This window comes from Gopherus flavomarginatus, chromosome 18 (assembly GCF_025201925.1).
Source record: "Gopherus flavomarginatus isolate rGopFla2 chromosome 18, rGopFla2.mat.asm, whole genome shotgun sequence".
Taxonomy (NCBI): domain Eukaryota; kingdom Metazoa; phylum Chordata; order Testudines; family Testudinidae; genus Gopherus; species Gopherus flavomarginatus.
This window is the reverse complement of record NC_066634.1, coordinates 144,690-172,057: the sequence shown is the minus strand read 5'-3', so window position 1 is coordinate 172,057 and position 27,368 is coordinate 144,690. Positions and strand designations below refer to the sequence as shown.

Below are 27,368 nucleotides of genomic sequence, written 5' to 3'. Positions count from 1 at the left end.
CCCTCCCCACGCCCCCTTGTTTCTGTCTGCTCTTGCGCCCCGCCACCCCACACCAGCCCTGCTACATCTGCTGGCTGCATCCTTCGGCACCAAATGGCCCAGCCCACGGATGGACGGGCACAACCCAACAGGGCCGCGCCAGTGCACGGATGGGTATAATCCCAAATGTCGTCCATCAGTGGATGGACGTGAGCCAACGTGCTGCCCAACAATGGATGGATACAAATCAATATGGCGGCGCCAATGACTAAAGCCAAAATGGTGCCCACGGATGGATGAGGTGGACACGCACATGGCGGTGCCCATGGGTCAATGGGCACAAGCCAACATGGCGGCGCCCATCTATGCATGGACCCAAGCAGATGTGGCGGCACCAGTCCATCAGTGGGCACCACCCGAGAGGGCAGCAGTGCCAGGTGCACAGACACAAGCCCACGAGGCCGCTCCCCGCCCCGCCGCCCCCTCACCTTGACGGAGTAGGCCAAGGAGATGGTGACGGCCAAGGGCAGCCCTTCGGGCACGGCCACCACCAGCACGGTGACCCCGATGATGAAGAACTTGACGAAGTACTGGACATAGATGGGGGTGCACTCAGCCAGCCAGACCCGCCCGTCCAGCACAAAGGTCTGGATCACGAAGTACAGCACCAGGATGATCACGGTGATGGCTGACATCACCAGACCTGCCCGGGGCCAGGGGAGCGGGTTAGTGGGGGGGAGGGGAAGAGGGTCTAGCCTCAGATCACAGCTGGCCCCCCCAGAGGGGACAGGCCCCTGCCCCATTCCCCATCCCCTGAGCCAGCCAGTCCCCGCCCTGGGGCCGGGTGGGAGCCGGCACCCCCCCAGAGGGGACAGGCCCCTGCCCCATTCCCCGTCCCCCTGAGCCAGCCAGTCCCCGCCCTGGGCCGGGGGGGCGGTGCCCCAGGACGGAGGGATCAGCACCTGCTTTCCCGATCTGCACAGCCAGCTTGGTGAGCTTTCCTTGCAGCACCGATTTCTCTTTCTTGGGCGCGCTGGTTCTCTTCTTCTCCCGATCCTCCAGCTCGCCGCCCTCAGCGCTCTTCAGCGGCTGCATCTCCATGGCCACCGCGCCGTCCTGCTTCTTGGCTGTATGGACACAGGGAGGGAAGCAGCTCAATGCCCCACCAAAGCGGGAGAGGAGGGAGATTCGCCACACCCACTCCTGGAGCTGGGGAGAGAACCCAGACATCCTGGCTCCCAGCCCCCCCCCCCGCTGTAACCACCAGCCCCCACTCCCCTCTCAGAGCCGGGAGAGAACCCAGGAGTTCTGGCTCCCGGTCCCCCCTGCTCTAATCACCAGCCCCCACTCTCCTCCCAGAGCCGGGAGAGAACCCAGGAGTCCTGGCTCCCAGTCCCCCCTGCTCTAGCCACCAGCCCCCACTCCCCTCCCCAAGCCGGGAGAGAACCCAGGAGTCCTGGCTCCCAGCCCCCTGCTCTGACCACCAGACGGTGAATGTGCAGAGCGCCCCAGTTCAAGTCGTCTCTCCCGCCCCCAGCTGGGCCTGGGTTCCCCTGGCCCGTTACCTTTGTTCTGACTATTCTCCACCGCTCCGTCCGGGGCCTTTCCTACAGCAGAAAAGGGGCGACAGAGACAGGACACTTCAGCCCGGACAGACGGACGGGACAACACAGCTGATGGAGCAACAGACACTGGGGCCTACAGGCTGCCCCATGGGGTGGTGACTCCTCGCTGGGGCTGGGGCAGGCAGCGCTGGAGCTCTGAGTTCGGGGAGACGGTAGGGTCCCCCCAGCGCCGCTTGGAACTGAGGGCTCCCCAGGGAGTACCAGGGGAGGGGGTGTCCCTGCCACCCCTGCTGGAGGGGATGAGCCCTGCTCTGTGTCCCCGTCCATCCGTCTCCACTCTGTGCTGGGGCGGAATCTCAGGCCAGACTCCAGGGAAGTGGAAATCAGAACCCAGCCCTGCCCCCATTGTAAATCAGGAGTGACTCTGGATTGACACCAGGCGACTGAGCTCAGCAGTCAGCCCGGCCCCCATTGCAATCTGGGCTGACTCCGGATTGGCCCCAGGGGAGCTGAGCTCGGAACCTGGCCCTGCCCCCATTGCAATCAGGGGTGACTGGATTGACACCAAGTGACTGAGCTCAGCACCCAGCCTGGCCCCCATTGCAATCAGGGGTGACTCCGGATTGGCCCCGGGGGAGCTGAGCTCAGAACCTGGAACTGGCCCTGCCCCCATTGCAATCAGGGGTGACTCCGGATTGGCCCCAGGGGAGCTGAGCTCGGAACCTGGCCCTGCCCCCATTGCAATGAGGGGTGACTCCGGATTGGCCCCGGGGGAGCTGAGCTCAGAACCTGGCACTGGCCCTGCCCCCACTGCAATCAGGAGTGACTCCGGATTGGCCCCGGGGGAGCTGAGCTCAGAACCTGGCACTGGCCCTGCCCCCATTGCAATCAGGAGTGACTCCGGATTGGCCCCAGGGGAGCTGAGCTCAGAACCTGGCACTGGCCCTGCCCCCATTGCAATCAGGGGTGACTCCGGATTGGCCCCAGGGGAGCTGAGCTCAGAACCTGGCCCTGCCCCGCTGCGCTCGGGGCAGCAGATACTCGTTAAAACGCTGCTCTCTTCCAGCAAAAAGCACCGGAAAGCTGAGTGTGATTCTACCGCACCGGAGCCCCCCGGGGTCAGGGTTTCACACACAAAGGGGTGCCTCTGCTCTCAGCAACTGCGCTTGGGTTTTTCAAAGGCAGAGCCAATGACGGAACCTGCCTGGCTCGGCAGCCCATCTACGGGATTATTTCAGGGTTGCTGCGCCTGGAAGATGCGTCTGCAACTCCTCCAGGCTGGTATTAATCTCAGCAGGGCCCCATCCTTCCAAACGAGGGCACTGGGAGAGTGCCATGTTATATCACTGTAACCCCCAGCCCTCCTCCCCTCCCAGAGCCGAGAGAGAACCGAGGAGTCCTGGCTCCCAGCCCCCACCCCACCCCAACCTTTATACTGCACTGAAGTAAAACACAGAATTCAGAATGTGCCAGATTGCAATGGGAGCAGGGCTGCATTCTGATTTTAGCTCCCCCAGGGTCAATCTGGAGTCACCCCTGATTGCAATGGGGGCATGACCAGATTCCAATCTCAGCTAGTCCAGGGTCAAACTGGAGTCACGCCCTGACTGCCATGGCCTCAGGCTTCCCTTTCCACGTGAACTCTCTTGGCTGGAACCCTGGGGTGACCTCACCGATCTCCAACCAACAGAAGGCAACACGGAGTCCGATGGAGAGGAGGCTTGTTAGATACAACTGCCCTGAGATGATCTAGGAGCACAATGGGTCACTCGAGGAATCTAGTGAGTCTAGGCCGGGCAGACAACGTAGGACGGCGCTCAGCATGGACATGAACTGGAGTCAATGGACACAGTTAGTGACCAGTCAATAGGGAATGGGCATCAGTCACTGGCAAGGCTGAGTTGACTCCCACAAATGCCAAGTCAAGGCAAATTGACAGCAAGTCTCTTAGCAAGGATGCGTGGCCCCTATGGATCAACAAGAAGTCAACCAGAGGCAACATGGAGTAACGAGTTCCTCTGGGGTGGCATCAGATCCATAAAGATAGCTAATGAGTTGGCTAGGGAAGAGGTTAGGTCAAACAGACAGAAAAGGAGTTGATTGGCTATGGGTCATTCTCCAGCCAGGCTGCCCCCATGCTGTGGCTAATTGGCTCAGTACGGAGAAAGAATTAGTCCATTGGTGTTGGGTCAGCATGGATGGCGAGGAAGTCAGTTAGGGATGGGTCAATACAGATGGAGGACGAGTCAATTAGCGATCAGTCAATACAGATGCAGAGAGAGTCCATCCGTGATGATGTTGAGTCAACAGATGAAGAATGACTTGGTTGAGGATGTCATGGGGTCCACACCGATGCAGAATGAGTCAGTTGGGTCCGTAGGGATTGAGCGCAAGCCCATTGGCAAGTGTACGGAGGGGAATGACTTGGATGGTGAAGGTATTGGGTCAGTACGGATGGAGGGTGAATCGGTTCCAAGCGGTGTCAGGTCAGTGAGGACAGAGGATGAGTCCATCAGCAATTGCTGGATGAATACAGATGGAGAATGACTGTGAGGGGTGGCATCAGGTCAGTGCGGTTGGAGAATGAGTTGGCTGGTGATGGTGTTCGGTAAATACACCCGGAAAAAGAGTCCGTTCCAAATGGCATTGGGCCAATATGGATGGAGAATGAGGCGGGTCAGCACAGGCGGAGAACGAACCCATTGGCACTGGGTCAGTACCAATGGAGGACAAACCACTAGTGATGGCACCATGTCAACACAGATGGAGAATGAGTCGGTTAGGGACCATGTGGGGTCAGTGCCCAATGATGTTGCATCCACACAGTTGGGTGCATCACGTCCTCCAGTCAGGACAGAATTCCGGTGTGTGATGAACTAGGAATGTTCTTAATGTTTTCTCTGAATACTGTGTTGGTGCCTCAGTTTCCCCATGGCAGTTCTTAAGTATCTGGCAGAGCAAAGGGCCAGTGCACCTAAATGCCTGGCACTCTGTCTCCTAGCAACTGCTGGCCTGGGCCCCTCCTCTGCAAAGGTGCCAGCTGAAGGTGTTGGAGACAAAGGGATCAGATGACCTCCTTTCCCGGGAAAGGAGCTGAGCAGAGAGGACGGGCTGGGGGGGGGGGGTTGTTAGTCTGGAGCTGGCTGGGGACGAGGAGTGAGGGCAGACGTGGGGGTCTGGCTCACTGCCCCCCAGAATGGACCCGGCCAAAGGGTCCGGTTCGCTGTACCTACAAGCTCTGTGTTAGACCCTGTTCCTGTCATCGAATAAACCTCTGTGTTACTGGCTGGCTGAGAGTCACGTCTGACTGCAAAGTGGGGGTGCAGGACCCTGTGGCCCCCGCAGGACCCCACTGGGGTGGACTCGCTGTGGGAAGCGCACGGAGGGGCAGAGGATGCTGAATGCTCCAAGGAGAGACCCAGGAGGTGAAGACGTGTGAGCTTCTTGCCCTGAACAAGTCTGCTCCAAGGGAGAGGAGGCTCCTAGAGTCCTGCCTGGCTTGGTGGGGAGCAGTTCCAGAGCATCGCCTGGTGACTCCGTGACAACTGGTGGCAGTGGTGGGATGTACTGCACCCCGTGAATGGCGCTGCTTGCAGTAAGTGACTGGGGAGCAGTAAAACAAAGGAGGGATAATGAGGACCAGGCGTGCTGAAGGCTCAGAGAGGGACGGTTTCAGGGGGCAGTTAACCTCTGGGAATGTGTGACCAGCGAGAAGGACTGTTGGAGTAATGGGCTCGCCCTGAGGATTGCAGCGAGCAGTCTCAGGGGCGGAGGAGCTTGCCTTTCGACCCTGGGTGAGAGAAGGATGTTTGCAGTAGCAGGGTTCCCCTGGGGATTGCAGGAGCAGTCCCAGGGGCGGAGGAGTCTGCAGCTCGACCCTGGCAAAGAGGTGGTGATCATGAGAAGGGCTGGCACACCAGGGGTTCTTCCTGGAAACCATGGGGCAGCCAAGAGCACACAGGCCTGTGAGTCCAGAGCCACTTGGGAACGGTGAAGTGATGGCCTATCACCATCCCCTTAAGAAGGACATTGTGATCCTGTGCACACAGAGAGGGTTACGCATGGGGACGTTCACCAAGACACAGTTAATCGTGCAGTTGGAGGAAGAGAACCGCTCTGAGGAGCAGATTCCTGACCCAGACGGGGCTACAAGAGGATCTGGGAGCAGCTGGAGCATCAGCCAGGCATCCCTGAGAGTCTGGTCCCCAACCAGATGCGGGTCTTCACGATCGGGTTCCCCATCAGGGGATTGGAGACGGATGGGATGGGAGCAGAGCCCGAGAGAGCGAGAGGACCATGAGAGAGAGCAAGAGCCCAAGGAAAAGCTGCAGGAGAAGCAGCAGCAGCATGGACTGGTGATGGTGGAGCGGAGAGACATAGGGGGCTGCCCAGGGGTCAGTGGGGAAACACGCCTGCGGGGGCGAGACCCTGGGACAGGGAGAACTGTGATGGTGCAGCCCCAGCAGCTAAGCGGCTGTGGGACCTGGGTGAAGTTCCCTGGGGTGAAGCCCCTCGCCCTGCCTATGGCCCAGATCCCTGTGCAGACCCAGGAGGGGTCGGGCTGGCTGGTGGTTGGGGTTCTCCAGGATATCGGCTGGGAGGCCCTGTTGGGGGTGACTGTCTCCCCATGGGACAGGATCCAGGCCCCACTCCTGTAACGGCCGAGGGTTTGAATTCAAATCCAGGGAACCAATTGGCTAGGATGGAAATGGTCAGTGAAAATGCAAATGACCTGGCTGGCAGTGGGGAGAGGCTGCAGGGCTCAGGATACCTGCCTACCTATAACCAGCCCCCTGGGGCTGAGTGGGAGGGAGAGATGCTCCCTGCCCCCTGCACACCGGAGAGGGGGCTCACGCTGGCTCTGATGCTGTGACCAGAGCAGAGGGCTCGCTGCCTGCCCCCACTGGGACAGCAAGGGCAGCACTGAGCACGGGGGGAGCTGAGACCCCAGCTGAGTGGAGGGACACCCGGGCAGGGCAGGTCGGCTGCCAACCAGGTTTGCCTGGTCCAGACGTGCTGCTGGGAAGTGGTTACACAGCAGGGAGGGAGCTACCAGGGACAGGGCTCAGGGGGGCTGTGACCCCAGGCCCAGCCAGCGAGAGGGAGCAGGTCCCACTCCCTGCCCCAACAGCTGAATCCCAGACTGAGCTGCAGAGGGATCCCTCCTTGGAGAAGCTGAGGGAACTTGCTGGCCACAGCGCTGCAAACCCCCTTGGGGAAGGCTGCAGGGACAGAGTCCTGCGGGAGAAGGGATTCCTGTACTGGGAATGGGCTCCCCAAGGGGAAGTAGAACTGGGGGGATCGGGAGGCAGCTGGTGGTGCCCCAGGAATCCACAAGGCTCTTCCCATTCGACCCGCTGTATGGGAGGAGAGTGAGGGGACCCCTGGACCCGGAAGGGGAGGATTGGGAGGAGAAGGGGGAAGACCCCCTGGGGGATTTCTTCCCTGAGGTGGGAGCCAATCTCCCCATCAGGTGTTCCCCGTTCAGAGTCACTGGGAAAGCAGCCCAGATCCTGGAGAGAGAGGTCAGGGACATGCTGGCTTTAGATGGGATCCAGCCGTTTTACAGCCCATGGGCCTCACCCGTGGGGCTGATCCCCAAGGGAGACAGGATGATCTGGTTTTGTGGGGGCTATCAGAAGCTTAAAGCCATCACAGTGTCCAATGCCGACCCCATGCCTAGCCCTGGGGAGATTCTAGACAAGCAGAGGGGGATGGAGAACGTGGCCCTGGCAGACACTGATAACGTGTGCATCTTTAGCCAGACCTGGGAGGAACAGGTGTCCCAGGTGAAGAAGGGGCTGGGCTGCCTCAAGGAGGTGGGACTGACGGTAAAAGCTGGAGAGTGCAAGGGGGGACGGCAGAGGTGTTGTGTCTGGGCCACAAGGTGGGGAGCGGCTGCCCCAGCCCAGAGCTGGCCAAGGCCAAGATGGGGGCTCTTAACCAAGAAAGCCCGAACTGCAGCCCAGAGTGCGGGCAGAAGACCTCGTCCCAGTTTGAACCCCAGGGGTACTGGGGTGGCAAAGGGTGTGGGCTGCATAAACCCTCCCACATGCGGCCTGCGAGTGCCATCGAGCACACCCGACCTAAGGGAGGGCGTGAGACTGGACTGTCCTGGTGTAACTCACACCAAGGAATGGGAGAGACGCTGGGGCATCCATGGGAAAGTTGGTGGGTTCGAACTTCCCCAGGTCACTGGCTGGAGTGACCTCGCTCAGTTCGGTCTCGAAGGGGGGAGAGATGTGACGAACTGGGAATGTTCTTAATGTTTTCTCTGAATACTGTGTTGGTGCCTCAGTGTCCCCATGGCAGTTCTTAAGTATCTGGCAGAGCAAAGGGCCAGTGCCCCTAAATGCCTGGCACTCTGTCTCCTAGCAACTGATGGCCTGGGCCCCTCCCCTGCAAAGGTGCCAGCTGAAGGTGTTGGAGACAAAGGGGTCAGGAGACCTCCTGGCCCGGGAAAGGGGCTGAGCAGAGAGGAGGGGCTGGAGGGGGTTTCAGTCTGGAGCTGGCTGGGGGCAAGCAGTGAAGTGCAGACGTGGGGGGTCCGGCTCACTGACCCCCAGAATGGACCCGGCCGAGGGGTCCAGTTCGCGGTACCTACAAGCTCTGTTTTAGACCCTGTTCCTGCCATCGAATAAACCTCTGTGTTACTGGCTGGCTGAGAGTCACGTCTGACTGTGAAGTGGGGGTGCAGGACCCTCTGCCCCCCCCCCCAGGACCCCACTGTGGCAGGCTCACTGTGGGAAGCGCACGGAGGGGCAGAGGATGCCGAATGCTCCAAGGAGAGACCCAGGAGGTGAAGCCGTGGGAGCGTCTTGCCCTGAACAAGTCTGCTCCAAGGGAGAGGAGGCTCCCCAAACTCCTGACTGGCTTTGTGGGGAGCTGTTCCAGAGCATCGCCCGGGGACTCCGTGACATGTTGGGGCCGTGCAAATGCACATTGATTATGTGGAGTGAACACAGGATGGGGATGAATCAGTTGGGGGCTGGGATGGTCAATAGAAACCGACGGGGAGTCTATACATGAGGGTGTGTCAGTATGGACGGGTGTTGTGTCAGAGCTCTTCACCACCTGATCCTTGGGATTCAGAGGCCACTGTGGGAGTGGAAGTGGGGGGTCAGACTAGCAGAACTCTTCTTGGCAGATGGTTGTTTAGTGCAGTTGTCGGGTGGAGTTTGCAGTTGAGTTGGAGTCTGTTGCTAGGACTGTGGATTTAACTGCTGTCAGGGCATCCAGAAGAGGCCCCTTGAACGGACAATGAAAGCCCGTGAGTCTAAGGCCAGCACCATCGAGTCAAAGCGGCGTGTCACTAAGCCAGCGTGGGCTGGAGCTGGGGGAACGGGGTCTGCCCAAGAAAAAGGCTTTGAGTCAACATAGACCGTCACTGGTCACACCAAACTCATGGAGCCAACGTGGGATGGTGCAGACTCAAATGTCACACAAGATGGCACAGAGTCTCCATGAGCAACGTTGAGTCCACAGGCCAGGAGGTGCCATCGGGAGCTGATGGAACCTGCGCAAGGCATGACATGGCGGAGACCTTGACCACGGTGAAGCAGGAGCTGGTAGAACCGGCTCAGGAGGACACGATAATGGACACCAAGAACAAGCCCAGGGAAGACCAAAAAGGCCCCTCACCTTTCTTCTCCTTCTTCTCCTCTTCCTCCCCACCGGCTCCCAGCAAGGTGAAGATAATCCCAGTCTGGGAGTTCACCCCGACGGCCGTGACAACCATCCGCCCCGAGCCCTCCATGACGTGGGTGCCTGGCAGAGCAGAGGCAGAGTGAACAGGAGGCTACGGGCGATGGGCTGTCAGCTCCCTTCCGCCACGCAGGACACCTGGGTTCCATTCATGGCTCTGTGGCAGACCACCCCCAAGAGTCGCCGACTGCTGCAGGAGAGCGCCCCCCACTGAGCCCCCAGCCCCATAGCGCAGCGCCCTCTAGCGCCCAGCATGGACTGCCGGGGGAGAGTGCCCCCCACTGAGCCCCCAGCCCCATAGCGCAGTGCCCCCTAGCGCCCAGCACGGACTGCCGGGGGAGAGTGCCCCCCACTGAGCCCCCAGCCCCATAGCGCAGTGCCCCCTAGCACCCAGCATGGACTGCCGGGGGAGAGTGCCCCCCACTGAGCCCCCCACCCCATAGCGCAGCGCCCTCTAGCGCCCAGCATGGACTGCCAGGGGAGAGTGCCCCCACTGAGCCCCCAGCCCCATAGCGCAGTGCCCCCTAGCACACAGCACGGACTGCCGGGGGAGAGTGCCCCCCACTGAGCCCCCAGCCCCATAGCGCAGCGCCCCCTAGCGCCCAGCACGGACTGCCGGGGGAGAGTGCCCCCCACTGAGCCCCCCACCCCATAGCGCAGCGCCCTCTAGCGCCCAGCATGGACTGCCAGGGGAGAGTGCCCCCCACTGAGCCCCCAGCCCCATAGCGCAGTGCCCCCTAGCACACAGCACGGACTGCCGGGGGAGAGTGCCCCCCACTGAGCCCCCAGCCCCATAGCGCAGCGCCCCCTAGCGCCCAGCACGGACTGCCGGGGGAGAGTGCCCCCCACTGAGCCCCCAGCCCCATAGCGCAGCGCCCCCTAGCGCCCAGCACGGACTGCCGGGGGAGAGTGCCCCCCACTGAGCCCCCCACCCCATAGCGCAGCGCCCTCTAGCGCCCAGCATGGACTGCCAGGGGAGAGTGCCCCCCACTGAGCCCCCAGCCCCATAGCGCAGTGCCCCCTAGCACACAGCACGGACTGCCGGGGGAGAGTGCCCCCCACTGAGCCCCCAGCCCCATAGCGCAGTGCCCCCTAGCACACAGCACGGACTGCCGGGGGAGAGTGCCCCCCCACTGAGCCCCCAGCCCCATAGCGCAGTGCCCCCTAGCGCCTAGCATGGACTGCCGGGGGAGAGTGCCCCCCACTGAGCCCCCCGCCCCATAGCGCAGCGCCCTCTAGCGCCCAGCATGGACTGCCTGGGGAGAGTGCCCCCCACTGAGCCCCCCGCCCCATGGCGCAGTGCCCCCTAGCGCCCAGCATGGACTGCCTGGGGAGAGTGCCCCCCACTGAGCCCCCAGCCCCATAGCGCAGTGCCCCCTAGCACACAGCACGGACTGCCTGGGGAGAGTGCCCCCCACTGAGCCCCCAGCCCCATAGCGCAGTGCCCCCTAGCGCCCAGCATGGACTGCCAGGGGAGAGTGCCCCCCACTAAGCCCCCAGCCCCATAGCGCAGTGCCCCCTAGCACACAGCACGGACTGCCGGGGGAGAGCGCCCCCCACTGAGCCCCCCGCCCCATAGCGCAGCGCCCTCTAGCGCCCAGCATGGACTGCCGGGGGAGAGTGCCCCCCACTGAGCCCCCAGCCCCATAGCGCAGCGCCCCCTAGCGCCCAGCATGGACTGCCGGGGGAGAGTGCCCCCCACTGAGCCCCCAGCCCCATAGCGCAGTGCCCCCTAGCGCCCAGCACGGACTGCCGGGGGAGAGTGCCCCCCACTGAGCCCCCCGCCCCATAGCGCAGCGCCCCCTAGCACACAGCACGGACTCCCGGGGGAGAGTGCCCCCCACTGAGCCCCCCGCCCCATAGCGCAGCGCCCCCTAGCGCCCAGCATGGACTGCCGGGGGAGAGTGCCCCCCACTGGGCCCCCCGCCCCATAGCGCAGCGCCCCCTAGCACACAGCACGGACTGCCGGGGGAGAGCGCCCCCCACTGAGCCCCCAGCCCCCTAGCACAGCACCCTCTAGCGCCCAGCATGGACTGCCGGGGGAGAGTGCCCCCCACTGAGCCCCCAGCCCCATAGCGCAGCGCCCTCTAGCGCCCAGCATGGACTGCCAGGGGAGAGTGCCCCCCACTAAGCCCCCAGCCCCATAGCGCAGCGCCCCCTAGCGCCCAGCACGGACTGCCGGGGGAGAGTGCCCCCCACTGAGCCCCCCGCCCCATAGCGCAGCGCCCCCTAGCACACAGCACGGACTGCCGGGGGAGAGCGCCCCCCACTGAGCCCCCAGCCCCCTAGCACAGCGCCCCCTAGCGCCCAGCATGGACTGCCGGGGGAGAGCGCCCCCCACTGAGCCCCCAGCCCCCTAGCACAGCGCCCCCTAGCGCCCAGCATGGACTGCCGGGGGAGAGTGCCCCCTACTAAGCCCCCAGCCCCATAGCGCAGTGCCCCCTAGCGCCCAGCATGGACTGCCGGGGGAGAGTGCCCCCCACTGAGCCCCCAGCCCCATAGCGCAGCACCCCCTAGCGCCCAGCATGGACTGCCGGGGGAGAGTGCCCCCCACTGAGCCCCCAGCCCCATAGCGCAGCGCCCCCTAGCACACAGCACGGACTGCCGGGGGAGAGTGCCCCCCACTAAGCCCCCAGCCCCATAGCGCAGCACCCTCTAGCGCCCAGCATGGACTGCCGGGGGAGAGTGCCCCCCACTGAGCCCCCAGCCCCATAGCGCAGCACCCTCTAGCGCCCAGCATGGACTGCCAGGGGAGAGTGCCCCCCACTAAGCCCCCAGCCCCATAGCGCAGCGCCCCCTAGCGCCCAGCACGGACTGCCGGGGGAGAGTGCCCCCCACTGAGCCCCCCGCCCCATAGCGCAGCGCCCCCTAGCGCCCAGCACGGACTGCCGGGGGAGAGTGCCCCCCACTGAGCCCCCCACCCCATAGCGCAGCGCCCTCTAGCGCCCAGCATGGACTGCCGGGGGAGAGTGCCCCCCACTGAGCCCCCAGCCCCATAGCGCAGCGCCCTCTAGCGCCCAGCATGGACTGCCAGGGGAGAGTGCCCCCCACTAAGCCCCCAGCCCCATAGCGCAGCGCCCCCTAGCGCCCAGCACGGACTGCCGGGGGAGAGTGCCCCCCACTGAGCCCCCCGCCCCATAGCGCAGCGCCCCCTAGCGCCCAGCACGGACTGCCGGGGGAGAGTGCCCCCCACTGAGCCCCCCGCCCCATAGCGCAGCGCCCCCTAGCACACAGCACGGACTGCCGGGGGAGAGTGCCCCCCACTGAGCCCCCAGCCCCATAGCGCAGCGCCCTCTAGCGCCCAGCATGGACTGCCTGGGGAGAGCGCCCCCCACTGAGCCCCCAGCCCCATAGCGCAGCGCCCTCTAGCGCCCAGCATGGACTGCCGGGGGAGAGTGCCCCCCACTGAGCCCCCCGCCCCATAGCGCAGCGCCCCCTAGCACACAGCACGGACTGCCGGGGGAGAGTGCCCCCCACTGAGCCCCCAGCCCCATAGCGCAGCGCCCTCTAGCGCCCAGCATGGACTGCCTGGGGAGAGCGCCCCCCACTGAGCCCCCAGCCCCATAGCGCAGCGCCCTCTAGCGCCCAGCATGGACTGCCGGGGGAGAGTGCCCCCCACTGAGCCCCCCGCCCCATAGCGCAGCGCCCCCTAGCACACAGCACGGACTGCCGGGGGAGAGTGCCCCCCACTGAGCCCCCAGCCCCATAGCGCAGCGCCCTCTAGCGCCCAGCATGGACTGCCTGGGGAGAGCGCCCCCCACTGAGCCCCCCGCCCCATAGCGCAGCGCCCCCTAGCGCCTAGCATGGACTGCCGGGGGAGAGTGCCCCCCACTGAGCCCCCCGCCCCATAGCGCAGCGCCCCCTAGCACACAGCACGGACTGCCGGGGGAGAGCGCCCCCCACTGAGCCCCCAGCCCCATAGCGCAGCGCCCCCTACCACCCGGCACACACCCACCTGAGAGCAGCATGGGATCTTTCTCCACGGATTTCCGCACATGGTCCGATTCCCCGGTCAGGGAGCTCTCATCAATCTTCAGGTCGTTCCCCTGGATCAGAACCCCGTCAGCAGGGAGCAGGTCGCCTGGTGAAGGGGAGAAAATGGCCCACATGGGACCTGTGTGCTCCTCTGCCCTGATGTTGGGACTCCCTGGATCTGCCCCCCCACATGGGACCTGCATAGCCCAGATGGCACCCACATGCCCTACAACCCCATCTCAGATCACACCGACATGGCCATCTGCCCCAGCGTCAGGCCGTCTGGGATCAGCGCCACATGCAATCTATTCCTTCCATGATCAATCCCAGGAGCCCCTCTGCCCTGGCCTCCGGGCTGCATTGGATTGCCCTTCCGCCTCGCGAGCCCCTCTGCCACGGTGTTGGGGCCACTCTGGATCACCCCCTCCCTGCAAGCCCCTCTGCCCTGGCCTCTGGGCTGCCCTGGATCACCCCCCCAGCCCGGCGTCAGGCACACTTACCATATTTGATCTGGGCGACATCTCCCACCACCAGCTCGGCCACCGGGATCTGGATCTGCTGCCCGTTGCGGACGACGGCGAATTTCTGCTCCTGCTCGATGCGGCTCTGCAGTCCCCGGAACTGCTTCTCCTTGCTCCAGTCGTTGAAGGCCGTGACCAGCACCACGCAGATGACGGAGAGCAGGATAGCCGCCCCCTCAATCCAGCCGGCCTCTGACTCGCCCTCGTCCTCCGCCCCCGTGGCCAGGTTCCCACAGGCTGCACCGCAACACGGGGCAGGGACCACAGCAGAGCAGGAGAGAGAGGGAATGGGACAGAAAGGAGGAGTTGGAGGTCAGGCCAGAGCCAAGGAGAGGGAACATGCATTGAGGCTGACAGATAGGGACAGTGGAGGAGGAAGTCGCCCCCATGGTCCTGCTCCCCTCCCCCCACAGGCCAGGTGGCATTAAGGGGGGGGAGCCCCCAGCCAGGGGTGGGAAGGATCTGCAGTGGGGGAAATGCATCAGGGCATGGGTGGGCTGATGGGTGAGCACAGGGACGGGGCAGGGCATGGATGAGTGACTGGATAGGTGGGTGGACCGCTGGCCAGATGGATGGATTAGCGGCTAGCTGTATGGATGGACGGGTCAGCGGATGGATGGGTAGGTCAGTGGATGGACAGATGGATGGGTCAGTGGTTGGATGGACAGATGGATCAGTGGACAGATGGGTGGGTCATTGGACGGACAGATGGACGAATGGATGGGTCAGTGGTTGGATGGACAGATAGATCAGCAGATGGGCGGGCGGGTCAGTGGATGGACAGATAGGTCAGTGGATGGACGGACGGATGGATCAGTGGATGGACGGGTCATTGGATGGATGGAGGGGTCAGCGGACAGGTGGGTCACTAGATGATCGGATGGACGGATGGATGGTGGAGTGGTTGGATGAACAGGTCAGCAGTTGGATGGACAGATGGATCAGCAGACGGACAGGTGGGTCGATGGATGGATGGATGGATGGTGGAGTGGTTGGATGAACAGGCCAACAGTTGGATGGATGGATGGATCAGCAGATGAACGGATGGACTCATTGATGGAGGAACAGACGGATAGACGGATGAGTCAGTAGACGGCCAGCCAGATGGATCAGTGGCTGGCCAGATGGATGAAGGAGTAGCAGATGGACCAGGCTGGACGGATGGATAGGTCAGTGGCTGGCTGGATGAGTGGGTCAGTGGATGGACAAATGGATGAAGTAACGGATTGATGGACAGACGGACCAGTGGATCGATGGGTGGGTCAGTGGATGGACAAATGGGTCAAAGGTTGGATGCATGGACGGACGGAGGCATAGCGGATGGACGGACCAGGAGGCGGATGGACAGATGGAGCAGCGGGTGGACAGATAGATCAGAGGATGGATGGATGGAGGCATACCAGATGGATGGATGGATGGGTCAGCAGGTGGACGGGTACGTCAGTGGATGGACGGATGAAGGCGTGCCAGATGGACGGATGGATGGGTCAGTGAGTGCACGGCCGGACGGAGCAGCAGGTGGACGGGTAGGTCAGTGGATGGACGGATGAAGGCGTGCCAGATGGACGGATGGATGGGTCAGTGAGTGGATGGCCGGACGGAGCAGCAGGTGGACAGGTAGGTCAGCGGGTGGACGGCCGGACGGATGGAGATGTAGCGGACAGATGGAGGCGTGCCAGACAGACAGAGGGACGGGTCAGTGGATGGACGGGGCAGCGGGTGGACAGGTAGGTCAGTGGATGGTCGGATGGAGGCATACCAGACGGATAGATGGGTCAGCGGGTTGATGGATGGACGGAGCAGCGGGTTGATGGACGGATGGGTGGACATATAGCGGACGGATGGAGGCGTGCCAGACAGACGGACGGACGGAGCAGCGGGTGGACGGACGGAAGGAGCAGTAGGTGGAAAGGTAGGTCAGTGGATGGATGGATGGAGGTGTAGCGGATGGACGGATGGCGCAGCGGGTGGACAGGTAGGTCAGTGGATGGACGGATAGAGGCATACCAGACGGACAGATGGGTCAGCGGGTTGATGGATGGACGGAGCAGCGGGTTGATGGACGGACGGAGCAGCAGGTGGACGGGAAGGTCAGTGGATGGACGGATGAAGGCGTGCCAGATGGACGGATGGGGGGGTGGATGGCTGGACGGAGCAGCAGGTGGACGGGTGGGTCAGCGGGTGGACAGACGGACGGAGCAGCAGGTGGACGACCGGACGGATGGAGATGTAGCGGACAGATGGAGGCGTGACAGATAGACGAGTCAGCGGCTGGACAGGGCAGCGGGTATCAGGTAGGTCAGTGGATGGATGGATGGAGGCGTAGCAGCAGGACGGACGGAGCAGCAGGTTGACGGGTAGGTCAGTGGACAGACGGACAGAGCAGCGGGTGGACAGGTAGGTCAGTGGATGGACGGATGGAGGCATAGCTGATGGACGGAGCAGCGGGGGGACGGACAGACGGAGCAGTGGGGGGACAGGTAGGTCAGTGGATGGACGGATGGAGGCGTAGCTGATGGACGGAGCAGCGGGGGGACGGACAGACGGAGCAGCGGGTGGACAGGTAGGTCAGTGGACGGATGGTGCAGCAGGTGGACAGATGGACGGGGCAGCGGGTGGACAGGTAGGTCAGTGGACGGATGGAGCAGCGGGTGGACAGACGGACGGGGCAGTGGGTGGACAGGTAGGTCAGTGGATGGACAGATGGAGGCGAAGCGAGTGGACGGACAGAGCAGTGGGTGGACGGACAGACGGATGGAGGTGTAGCGGACGGACGGATAGATGGGTCAGCGGGTGGACGGATGGATGGGGCAGCGGGTGGACAGGTAGGTCAGTGGATGGACAGATGGAGGCGTAGTGGACAGATGGACGGAGCAGCAGGTTGACGGACGGACGGACGGAGCAGCAGGCGGACGGACGGACGGGGCAGCAGGTGGACAGGTAGTTCAGTGGATGGACGGATGGAGGCGTAGCAGACGGACGGGGCAGTGGGTGGACGGACGGACGGGGCAGCGGGTGAACAGGTAGGTAAGTGGATGGACGGATGGAGGCGTAGCGGACGGACGGAGCAGCGGACGGACGGACGGACGGGGCAGTGGGTGGACAGGTAGGTCAGTGGATGGACGGAGCAGTGGGTGGACGGACGGACGGATGGGGCTGCGGGTGGACGGGTAGGTCAGTGGATGGACAGATGGAGGCGTAGTGGACGGACGGACGGGGCAGCGGGTGGACAGGTAGGTCAGTGGATGGACGGATGGAGGCGTAGTGGACGGATGGACGGGGCAGCGGGTGGACAGGTAGGTCAGTGGACAGATGGAGCAGCAGGTGGACGGACGGAAGGAGCAGCGGGTGGACAGGTAGGTCAGTGGACGGAAGGAGCAGTGGGTGGACGGACGGACGGGGCTGCGGGTTGACGGGTAGGTCAGTGGATGGACAGATGGAGGCGTAGTGGACGGACGGACGGGGCAGTGGGTGGACAGGTAGGTCAGTGGACAGATGGAGCAGCAGGTGGACGGACGGAAGGAGCAGCGGGTGGACGGACGGACGGAGCAGCGGGTGGACAGGTAGGTCAGTGGATGGACGGATGGAGGCGTAGTGGACGGATGGACGGGGCAGCGGGTGGACAGGTAGGTCAGTGGACGGACGGAGCAGTGGGTGGACGGACGGACGGGGCTGCGGGTGGACGGGTAGGTCAGTGGATGGACAGATGGAGGCGTAGTGGACGGACGGACGGGGCAGCGGGTGGACAGGTAGGTCAGTGGACAGATGGAGCAGCAGGTGGACGGACGGAAGGAGCAGCGGGTGGACGGACGGACGGAGCAGCGGGTGGACAGGTAGGTCAGTGGATGGACGGATGGAGGCGTAGTGGACGGATGGACGGGGCAGCGGGTGGACATGTAGGTCAGTGGACGGACGGAGCAGTGGGTGGACGGACGGACGGGGCTGCGGGTGGACGGGTAGGTCAGTGGATGGACAGATGGAGGCGTAGTGGACGGACGGACGGGGCAGCGGGTGGACAGGTAGGTCAGTGGACAGATGGAGCAGCAGGTGGACGGACGGAAGGAGCAGCGGGTGGACGGACGGACGGAGCAGCGGGTGGACAGGTAGGTCAGTGGATGGACGGATGGAGGCGTAGTGGACGGATGGACGGGGCAGCGGGTGGACAGGTAGGTCAGTGGACGGACGGAGCAGTGGGTGGACGGATGGACGGGGCTGCGGGTGGACGGGTAGGTCAGTGGATGGACAGATGGAGGCGTAGTGGACGGACGGACGGGGCAGCGGGTGGACAGGTAGGTCAGTGGACAGATGGAGCAGCAGGTGGACGGACGGAAGGAGCAGCGGGTGGACGGACGGACGGAGCAGCGGGTGGACAGGTAGGTCAGTGGATGGACGGATGGAGGCGTAGTGGACGGATGGACAGGGCAGCGGGTGGACAGGTAGGTCAGTGGACGGACGGAGCAGTGGGTGGACGGACGGACGGGGCTGCGGGTGGACGGGTAGGTCAGTGGATGGACAGATGGAGGCGTGCCAGATGGACGGATGAAGGTTTGCCAGACAGACGGACGGAGCCTTATCCCCCCTTACAGTCCCGTGACCCAAACACACCTGAGCCACCTCCCAGGTGTGGACACCCCCCTCCACCCGCCTCCTTCCTTCCCCACCCCAAGCTGCTGTCCCTGGGATCTGGCTCCACGGAGGCAGCCCCGCCCCATCTCGGGGTGGGGAGGAAGCCCCAGACCAGGACTGACCTTCGCTCTCCTCTCCGGGGGGGGCGTAGAAGGACAGACCCAGGGAGATGATCGCTGCGATCTCCAGGATGATCAGGGTCACGTCCTGCAGAGCCTCCCACACCAGCTGCAGGAAGGTCTTGGGCTGCTTGGGCGGGATGAAGTTCTGGCCGTAGATCTGCCGCCGCTTCTCCAGGTCGGCCGCGTTGTCCGACAGGCCTGAGCAGGGGCAGAGAGAGGGGGGAAGCTGGAGCCAGGACTCCTGGGTTCTCTCCTGGCTCTGGGAGGGGAGTGGGGGCTGGTGGTTAGAGCAGGGGGCCTGGGAGCCAGGACTCCTGGGTTCTCTCCCGTCCCTGGGAGGGGAGTGGGAGCCGTTGGTTAGAGCAGGGGGGAGGGCTGGGAGCCAGGACTCTGGTGTATTTCACTGTGGGTCCCAGAGCCAGGTCAGTGCTGTGGAGAATTTGCAGATGGTCCCTGGGACTGGTGACATTTTAAATATTTAACGAGCTGGCAGGTGGGTGAGAGCGAGCGCGCGGGGGGGGGGGGCGGGCCAGGGCCACTGGGGTCCTTTGATCACCCAGGGGGTCGGATCCTGTCCTGGGCAGCTGGGCCTCCTCCCCCGCCCCTGGCACCCTTTGAAATGAATGAAGCACACAGGGGCGCTGGGGCTGCCTCTGCAGAGCAAGGCACAGATGTCACAGAGGGAACCCCGGCGTCCTGGCTCCCAGCCCCCCACCCCCCGGAGCCGGGCGGAGAACCCAGGCGTCCTGGGCGGGGGGCGTTCTCCCCTGGCAGATGGAACCAGGCTCGAGGGGGGCTGTGCTGCGCGGGGGTCACGGGGGGGCGCTGGGACAGGTCGCTGAGCTCCGGGCGGGGGGGTCCCTGCCCCCCCGGCTCTGCCGCAGCCTGAAGGGCGAGTCAAGGGGAACCCGGCGCAGGAGCCGACGCTGCAGCTCTGCTCAGAGACCCCCCGACCCCGGCTCTAGCCCCGCCCTCCGGGACAGCCCCCAGCCTCCGTCCCCGGCCCCCCGGCCAGCTCCGCCCACCCAGCCAGTGCCCCCCGGCTCTGTCCGTGCCCCCACACTTCTCCAGGGGCTGAAGCCACCTGTGGAACCTTAATGAAGCCTCATTAGAAGGAGAGAACCCAGGAGTCCGGGCTCCCAGCCCTCCCCCCCCCCACGAGGGGGCGCGTCTCAGCCAGGAGGCCCCAGATAAAACACCTGGGAGGCCAGATTTTAACCCTTTGAAAAAGACCCAATGTCAGTATCCCAGGTTTCCCTCCCGGCTCCGGGCTGGGAGCCAGGACTCCTGGGTTCTCTCCTGGCTCTGGGAGGGAAGTGGGGGCTGGTGGTCAGAGCAGGGCAGGGCTGGGAGCCTGGACTCCTGGGTTCTCTCCTGGCTCTGGGAGGGGAGTGGGAGCTGGTGGTCAGAGCAGGGGGGCTGGGAGCCAGGACTCCTGGGTTCTCTCCCGGCTCTGGGAGGGGAGTGGGGGCTGGTGGTTAGAGCAGGGGGGGGCTGGGAGCCAGGACTCCTGGGTTCTCTCCTGGCTCTGGGAGGGGAGTGGGGGCTGGTGGTCAGAGCAGGGGGGGCTGGGAGCCCGGACTCCTGGGTTCTCTGCCGGCTCTGGAAGGGGAGTGGGGGCTGGTGGTCAGAGCAGGGGGGTGCTGGGAGCCTGGACTCCTGGGTTCTCTCCTGGCTCTGGGAGGGGACTGGGGGCTGGTGGTTAGAGCCGGGAGGGCTGGGAGCCTGGATGCCTTGGCTCTCTCCTGGCTCTGGGAGGGGAGTGGGGGCTGGTGGTTAGAGCCGAGAGGGCTGGGAGCCAGGACTCCTGGGTTCTCTCCTGGCTCTGGGAGGGGACTGGGGGCTGTGGTTAGAGCCGAGAGGGCTGGGAGCCAGGACTCCTGGGTTCTCTCCCCAGCTCTGGGAGGGGACTGGGGGCTGGTGGGGTAGAGCAGGGGGGCTGGGAGCCAGGACTCCTGGGTTCTCCCCTCCCACCCCCCGCGCCATGGACGGAGCAGCCGATACCTTCGGTCGGGGAGGTTTTGAGCCGGTGGCAGAGCCCGCTGATGTCGCTGTAGCCGTCCTGGATCTTCTGCAATGCCTCAGCCCCGCGCAGCTCCATGAGGCCCCGCAGCTCGGGCAGGGTGCAGCCCAGGCCGCCCGCATGGTTCAGCGCCCGCCGCTGGCTCTTGGGGTAGAAATCCAGCGCGCTGTTCGCCAGGTCGCCCATGGCAGCGGGAGAGAGCCGGGGCTGGTGCTGGGGCGGACGGGGAAGCCTGCACAGGAGCAGAGGAAGAAGTGAGGGAGGGGCTGGGCAGGGGGCACTCTCCCCTGGCAGGCAGAGCTGGGTGCTGGGGGGCACCGTGCTGCGGGGGGCAGGGTGGGGGGCTGGGCAGGGGGTGCTCTCCCCTGGCAGGCAGAGCTGGGTGCTGGGGGGCACCGTGCTGTGGGGGGCTGGGCAGGGGGTGCTCTCCCCCAGCAGTCACACCCCTTCCCTCACTCACCGGTCAGCACCTTCTTTGTGTCGGAGTCTCCATCCTCCGAAGACGGGTCCCCCCTAGCAGCCGTGGCCGGCGAGCAGAGCGCGGCCAAATGGCCAATCCATTGACAAAGCTGGGCCGGTCACTATGGGGGGACCCTGGTCAGAGCTGGGCAGCAGCCTGCCCCCCGCCGCTCCGGGGGCACCTGGGGGAGTCACATGGAGAGGAGTGTCAGGGTGTGTGTCAGACTTGGGGGGAGCCCCCTCTAGTGCCCACATCTGTCCATGCATCCCCATGAGCATCCACCCACCTAGCGGCACCCCATCCAGCCCCCCACTCAACAGCGTCACCTTCACCCACCCACCAACCCATCCACCCAACAGCATCACCTTCACCCACCCAGCCCCCCACCCAACAGCACCTTCACTCACCCAGACACCCAACCCAACAGCACCTTCACCCATCCACCAACCAACCCAACAGCACCTTCACCCACCCAGCCACCCAACCACAAACCCACCCAGCCTCCAACCCAACAGCACCTTCACCCACCCACCAACCCATCCACCCAACAGCACCTTCACCCACCCAGCCCCCCACCCAACAGCATCACCTTCACCCACCCAGCCCCCCACTCAACAGCACCTTCACTCATCCAGCCACCCAACCCAACAGCACCTTCACCCATCCACCAACCAACCCAACAGCACCTTCACCCACCCAGCCACCCAACCCAACAGCACCTTCACCCCCCCAGCCACTCAACCACAAACCCACCCAGCCTCCAACCCAACAGCACCTTCACCCACCCACCAACCCATCCACCCAACAGCATCACCTTCACCCACCCAGCCCCCCACCCAACAGCATCACCTTCACCCACCCACCAACCCATCCACACGACAGCACCTTCACTCACCCAGCCCCCCACCCAACAGCATCATCTTCACCCACCCACCAACTCATCCACCCAACAGCACCTTCACCCACCCAGCCCCCCATCCAACAGCACCACCTTCACCCACCCAGCCACCCAACCCAACAGCACCTTCACGCATCCACCAACCAACCCAACAGCACCTTCACCCATCCACCAACCAACCCAACCGCACCTTCACTCACCCAGCCACCCAACCCAACAGCATCCCCTTCACCCATCCACCAACCAACCCAACCGCACCTTCACCCACCCACCAACCCATCCACCCAACAGCACCTTCACCCACCCAGCCCCCCACCCAACAGCATCACCTTCACCCACCCAGCTACCCACCCAACAGCATCACCTTCACCCACCCAACCCAACAGCACCTTCACCGATCCACCAAGCAACCCAACCACACCTTCACTCACCCAGCCACCCAGCCACACCTTGACCCACCCAACCCAACAGCACCTTCACCCATCCACCAACCAACCCAACAGCATCTTCACTCACCCAGCCACCCACCCAACAGCACCTTCACCCACCCACCCACCCACCCAACCCAACCCAACAGCACCTTCACCCACCCAGCCACCCAACAGCACCTTCGCCCAGCCACCCAACCCAACAGCATCACCTTCACCCACCCAACCACCCACCCAACAGCACCTTCACCCATCCACCAACCAACCCAACCGCACCTTCACTCACCCAGCCCCCCACCCAACAGCATCACCTTCACCCACCCAGCCATCCAACCCAACAGCATCTTCACTCACCCAGCCACCCACCCAACAGCACCTTCACCCATCCACCAACCAACCCAACAGCATCTTCACTCACCCAGCCACCCACCCAACAGCACCTTCACCCACCCACCCACCCACCCAACCCAACCCAACAGCACCTTCACCCACCCAGCCACCCAACAGCACCTTCGCCCAGCCACCCAACCCAACAGCATCACCTTCACCCACCCAACCACCCACCCAACAGCACCTTCACCCATCCACCAACCAACCCAACAGCACCTTCACCCATCCACCAACCAACCCAACCGCACCTTACTCACCCAGCCACCCAGCCACACCTTCACCCAGCCACCCAACCCAATAGCATCACCTTCACCCATCCACCAACCAACCCAACTGCACCTTACTCACCCAGCCACACCTTCACCCAGCCACCCAGCCACCCAACCCAATAACATCATCTTCACCCATCCACCAACCAACCCAACCTTACTCACCCAGCCACCCAGCCACACCTTCACCCAGCCACCCAACCGAACAGCACCTTCACTCACCCAGCCACACAAACACCCACCAAGCCATCCACCCAACTGCACCTTCACTCACCCAGCCACCCAACCACCAACCCACCCAGCCCAACAGCATCATCTTCACCCACCCACCCACCAACCCATCCACCCAACCCAACAGCACCTTCACCCACCCACCACCCATCCACTCAACCCAACAGCGCCTTCACCCACCCAGCCACCCAACCCAACAGCATCATCTTCACCCATCCACCAACCAACCCAACCGCACCTTACTCACCCAGCCACCGAGCCACACCTTCACTCATCCACCAACCAACCCAACTGCACCTTACTCACCCAGCCACACCTTCACCCAGCCACCCAACCCAACAGCGACTTCACCCACCCCCCATGGAAATGGACAGAGGGGGAAGCCTGTGGGGGACATGGAAGTTGAGGCTCCCTGCTACGCGGCCAGACACTCACCAGACTAGGCTGGGCTTGGACTGCCACTTCCCTAAGAACAGTGGGACCCTCGAGCCAGGTGGCCTGGACAAGCCTCCCGCAGGGGGCTGGCTGGGCTGGCTTCACTCCAGAGAGGGACAGGGAGCACTGGTCTCAAAGACCCATGGGCCTCCCATGGTGCAACTGTGTGGGGCCTTGGGGCCCGGTCTGCTAAAGGGGTCACTCCCGGGAGACTGGCTACAGGCTGGGGCATAGACCAGAGCACGTGGATCTGTGACACCCTGTCCATCCATCCACCCAACAACTCTTCCATTCATTTGTCCTGCAGCTCTGCCGACGCCCCTCACTCCCGACCTGCAGCCCCTCCACCAGCCCTGCCAGTGCCCCTCACTCCTGAACCCCAGCCCCAGCTAGCCCAGTCCTGGGCTCCCCCCAGCTCTGCCGGTGCCCCTCACTCCTGAACCCCAGCCCCAGCTAGCCCAGTCCTGGGCTCCCCCCAGCTCTGCCGGTGCCCCTCACTCCTGAACCCCAGCCCCTCCTAGCCCAGCCCTGGGCTCCCCCCAGCTCTGCCAGTGCCCCTCACTCCGGACCTGCAACCTCTCCTAGCCCGGCCCTGGGCCCCGCAACCCTGCTGGCGCCCCTCACTCCCAACCCGCAGCTTCTGCTAGCCTGGACCCGGGCCCCCAGCTCTGCCAGTGCCCCTCACACCCGACCTGAAGCCCCTGCTAGCCCAGCCCTGGGCTCCCCCCCAGCTCTGCCAGTGCCCCACACTCCTGACCCGCAGCCCCTGCTAGCCTGGCCCTGGGCCCCCCAGCTCTGCCGGTGCCCCTCACTCCCCCGCTGCAGTCATTGCTCAGGTGTCTGGGTGGCTCCAGCCAGGCGCTGAGCCCTGGCTGCAGCGGGGCTGTTTACTCATTAGCGCAGGGAGAGCAGCTGCTGGGAACTACCAGTGCAGCTGAAGGCGCCTGCTCGGGGGAGGGCGGGACCCCGGGGGCTGCTGGGGCCAATCCCGCCCTGGGAAAAAGGGAGAGAGATCGAATCCCAGCGGAGCAACGCGCCGTGGAGTGTGGGGTCGCGGTGATGTGTCGCTCTAACCACCAGGCCCCACTCCCCTCCCAGAGCCAGGAGAGAACCCAGGAGTCCTGGCTCCCAGCCACCCCTGCTCTAACCACCAGCCCCCACTCCCTTCCCAGAGCCGGGAGAGAACCCAGGAGTCCTGGCTCCCAGCCCCCCGGTCTAACCCACCAACGCCCCCTCCCCTCCCAGAGCCACAGAGAGAACCCAGGAGTCCGGGCTCCCAGCCACCCCCTGCTCTAACCCACTGGCCCCCACTCCCCTCCCAGGGCCGGGGAGAGAACCCAGGAGTCCTGGCTCCCAGCCACCCCCTGCTCCAACCCACGAGCCTCCACTCCCCTCCCAGGGCCGGGGAGAGAACCCAGGAGTCCTGGCTCCCAGCCCCCCTGCTCTGACCCACGAGCCCCCACTCCCCTTCCAGAGCCGGGGAGATAACCCAGGAGTCCTGGCTCCCAGCCCCACCTGCTCTAACCCACCAGCCCCCACTCCCCTCCCAGAGCCGGGGAGATAACCCAGGAGTCCTGGCTCCCAGCCCCACCCCGCTCTCACCCACTAGAGTGGGGCCAAGGGATCTTTTCCTTTAGCAACCTCGGAACATCAGGAAATGAATTCCCCCCCCACACTGGAAATATTGCAAATTCATTCCCTAAAAGTGACCAGTCCCCTCCCTGCCCCCCAGCATGGTGCCCTCCAGCGCCCAGCCCTGCTGCCAGGGGAGAGCACCCTACACAAGCCCCCCCACCCTGCAGCACAGCACCCCCACCGAGCCCCCCCACCCCACAGCACAGCACCCCCCAGCACCTGGCCCTGCTGCCAGGGGAGAGCACCCCCCACAAGCCCCCCCCACCCCACAGCACAGCACCCCCCAGCACCTGGCCCTGCTGCCAGGGGACAGCACCCCCCACCGAGTCCCATACCCCACAGCATGGCGCCCCTCCAAGCCCTCCACGCCCTCCACCCCACAGCACAGTGCCTCCCACCAAGCTCCCCACCCCACAGCATGGTGCCTCCCACCAGGCCCCCCACCCCACAGCACAGCACCCCTCGAGCTCCGTGCTAAGCCCTCCCACCCCCAGGTTAGGTCTGGGGTGCCTGGAGCCGCGCGGCTTAGCAAAGCCAGTCTTGGGGGCACTGGATTCCTCCGAATCCTGAGCTATTTTTACCACCGTTGCCAAGTGATCTGTGGTAGAGACGCCTGCCGGGTCTGGCACATTCCTGCTTGTGGTTCCATCCTTCCCTCCCTGCAGCTTCTGGGGACCTCGGAGAACCGGAGAGAGGCCGGACCCTCCACTTCCACACCAACCCCAGCATGGGCAATCGCAGGGGGCTGCGGGTCAGGAGTGAGGGGCACCGGCAGAGCTTCCTCTAGCCCCACCCCAGAGCTCTGCCAATGCCCCTCACTCCTGACCCGCAGCCCCCTGCTCGACCAGCCCTGGGATAAATGAATCCTGCTGCCCATCTAGCCTGGGGTCGTCTCCTGCCCCGGCCCAGGCTGCTGCAGAGGAAAAGGCCAGAAATCCAGTTATTGTCACCCCCTTTTCCCCATCATCAGGGGGCCGCTGATGCCCATGACTCTGGAAAGTTTCAATCCCCATTAACTTTCTTCTGGATGGTCCCAGAAATATGCTCTACCCCCTGTTCTAACCATTAGACCCCCACTCCCCTCCCAGTGCCGGGGAGAGAACCCAGGAGTCCTGGCTCCCAGCCCCCCCTGCTCTGACCCACTAGAGCCCCCTCCCCTCCCAGTGCTGGGGAGAGAACCCAGGTATCTGGACTCCGAGCCCCTGCTCCCCAGTCTAACCCACTAGGCCCCCATTAAATTTTTCCATGGGTTGGAAACAGATCTCTCAGTCCATGCCTCTGAACCTCCCAGCTGTCGCCCTTCTCGTGCCTCAGTTTCCCCAGGTAAGGTGCCCCCCCTTCGCACCCGGCTCCACCCTTGCGAGTCTGTTGGGTGCCTGTAGCCTGGTGGCCAGGAGCCATGGCAGAGTCGCCGCCGACCCATCAGCTGCCCAGGTCCATCCTGTGGAGTCAATGAGCCCAGATCAGAAGCCCAGGGACACCAGTCTGGACCCCAGGACTTCCAATCAGAGGCAGACTCATGGGATCCGAATCCCCGAGCCACAGGCCAGCAGGGACCTGATACCATCTCTTTCCGCCTCCTGCCGTGGGCTCTGTTCAGGGTCGCTCTGTCTTGAGCCCAAGAAATTCCCATTCCGCCCCCCCCCGAGGTAGCCTGGGGGTTAATGCCACTGTCACTGCTGGAGAGGGGGCAGCGGGTGAGGGAGGGGCCCAGTGTTTGAAGACGCACCAGAGATGCCCAGCTGCTGGGTCTTGGTCTGTGGGTCAGCGAATGCGGCTGAGATGTCGGTTACACGCCTGATGGACGAGAACCCGGGAAGCTCCCACGCCAAGACGTTTCTCCCGCACCCCGGCCAGCCCCATCCTGTGATGAGCTAGGAATGTTCTTAATGTTTTCTCTCAGTACTGTGTTGGTGCCTCAGTGTCCCCATGGCAGTTCTTTAGTATCTGGCAGAGCAAAGGGCCAGTGCCCTTAAATGCCTGACCCTCTGTCTCCTAGCAACTGATGGCCTGGGCCCCCCCCCTGCAAAGGTGCCAGCTGAAGGTGTTGGTGACAAAGGGGTCAGGAGACCCCCTGGCCTGGGAAAGGAGCTGAGCAGAGAGGAGG

The 27,368-nt window shown here is 64.0% G+C and overlaps 1 protein-coding gene across 1 annotated transcript in view; it reads right to left on the bottom strand.

Annotated features, from left to right (window-relative positions):
• Nucleotides 1-27,368, bottom strand: part of LOC127036812 (plasma membrane calcium-transporting ATPase 3-like) — a 72,808-nt gene that overhangs the window by 30,765 nt on the left and 14,675 nt on the right. The window contains 9 exon segments of the mRNA XM_050928041.1: nt 468-682; nt 942-1,106; nt 1,545-1,586; nt 9,186-9,311; nt 13,204-13,329; nt 13,724-13,981; nt 18,493-18,690; nt 20,497-20,747; nt 20,976-21,156. Of these exon segments, the coding sequence (XP_050783998.1) occupies nt 468-682; nt 942-1,106; nt 1,545-1,586; nt 9,186-9,311; nt 13,204-13,329; nt 13,724-13,981; nt 18,493-18,690; nt 20,497-20,701 (1,335 nt within the window). The 5' untranslated portion in view covers nt 20,702-20,747; nt 20,976-21,156.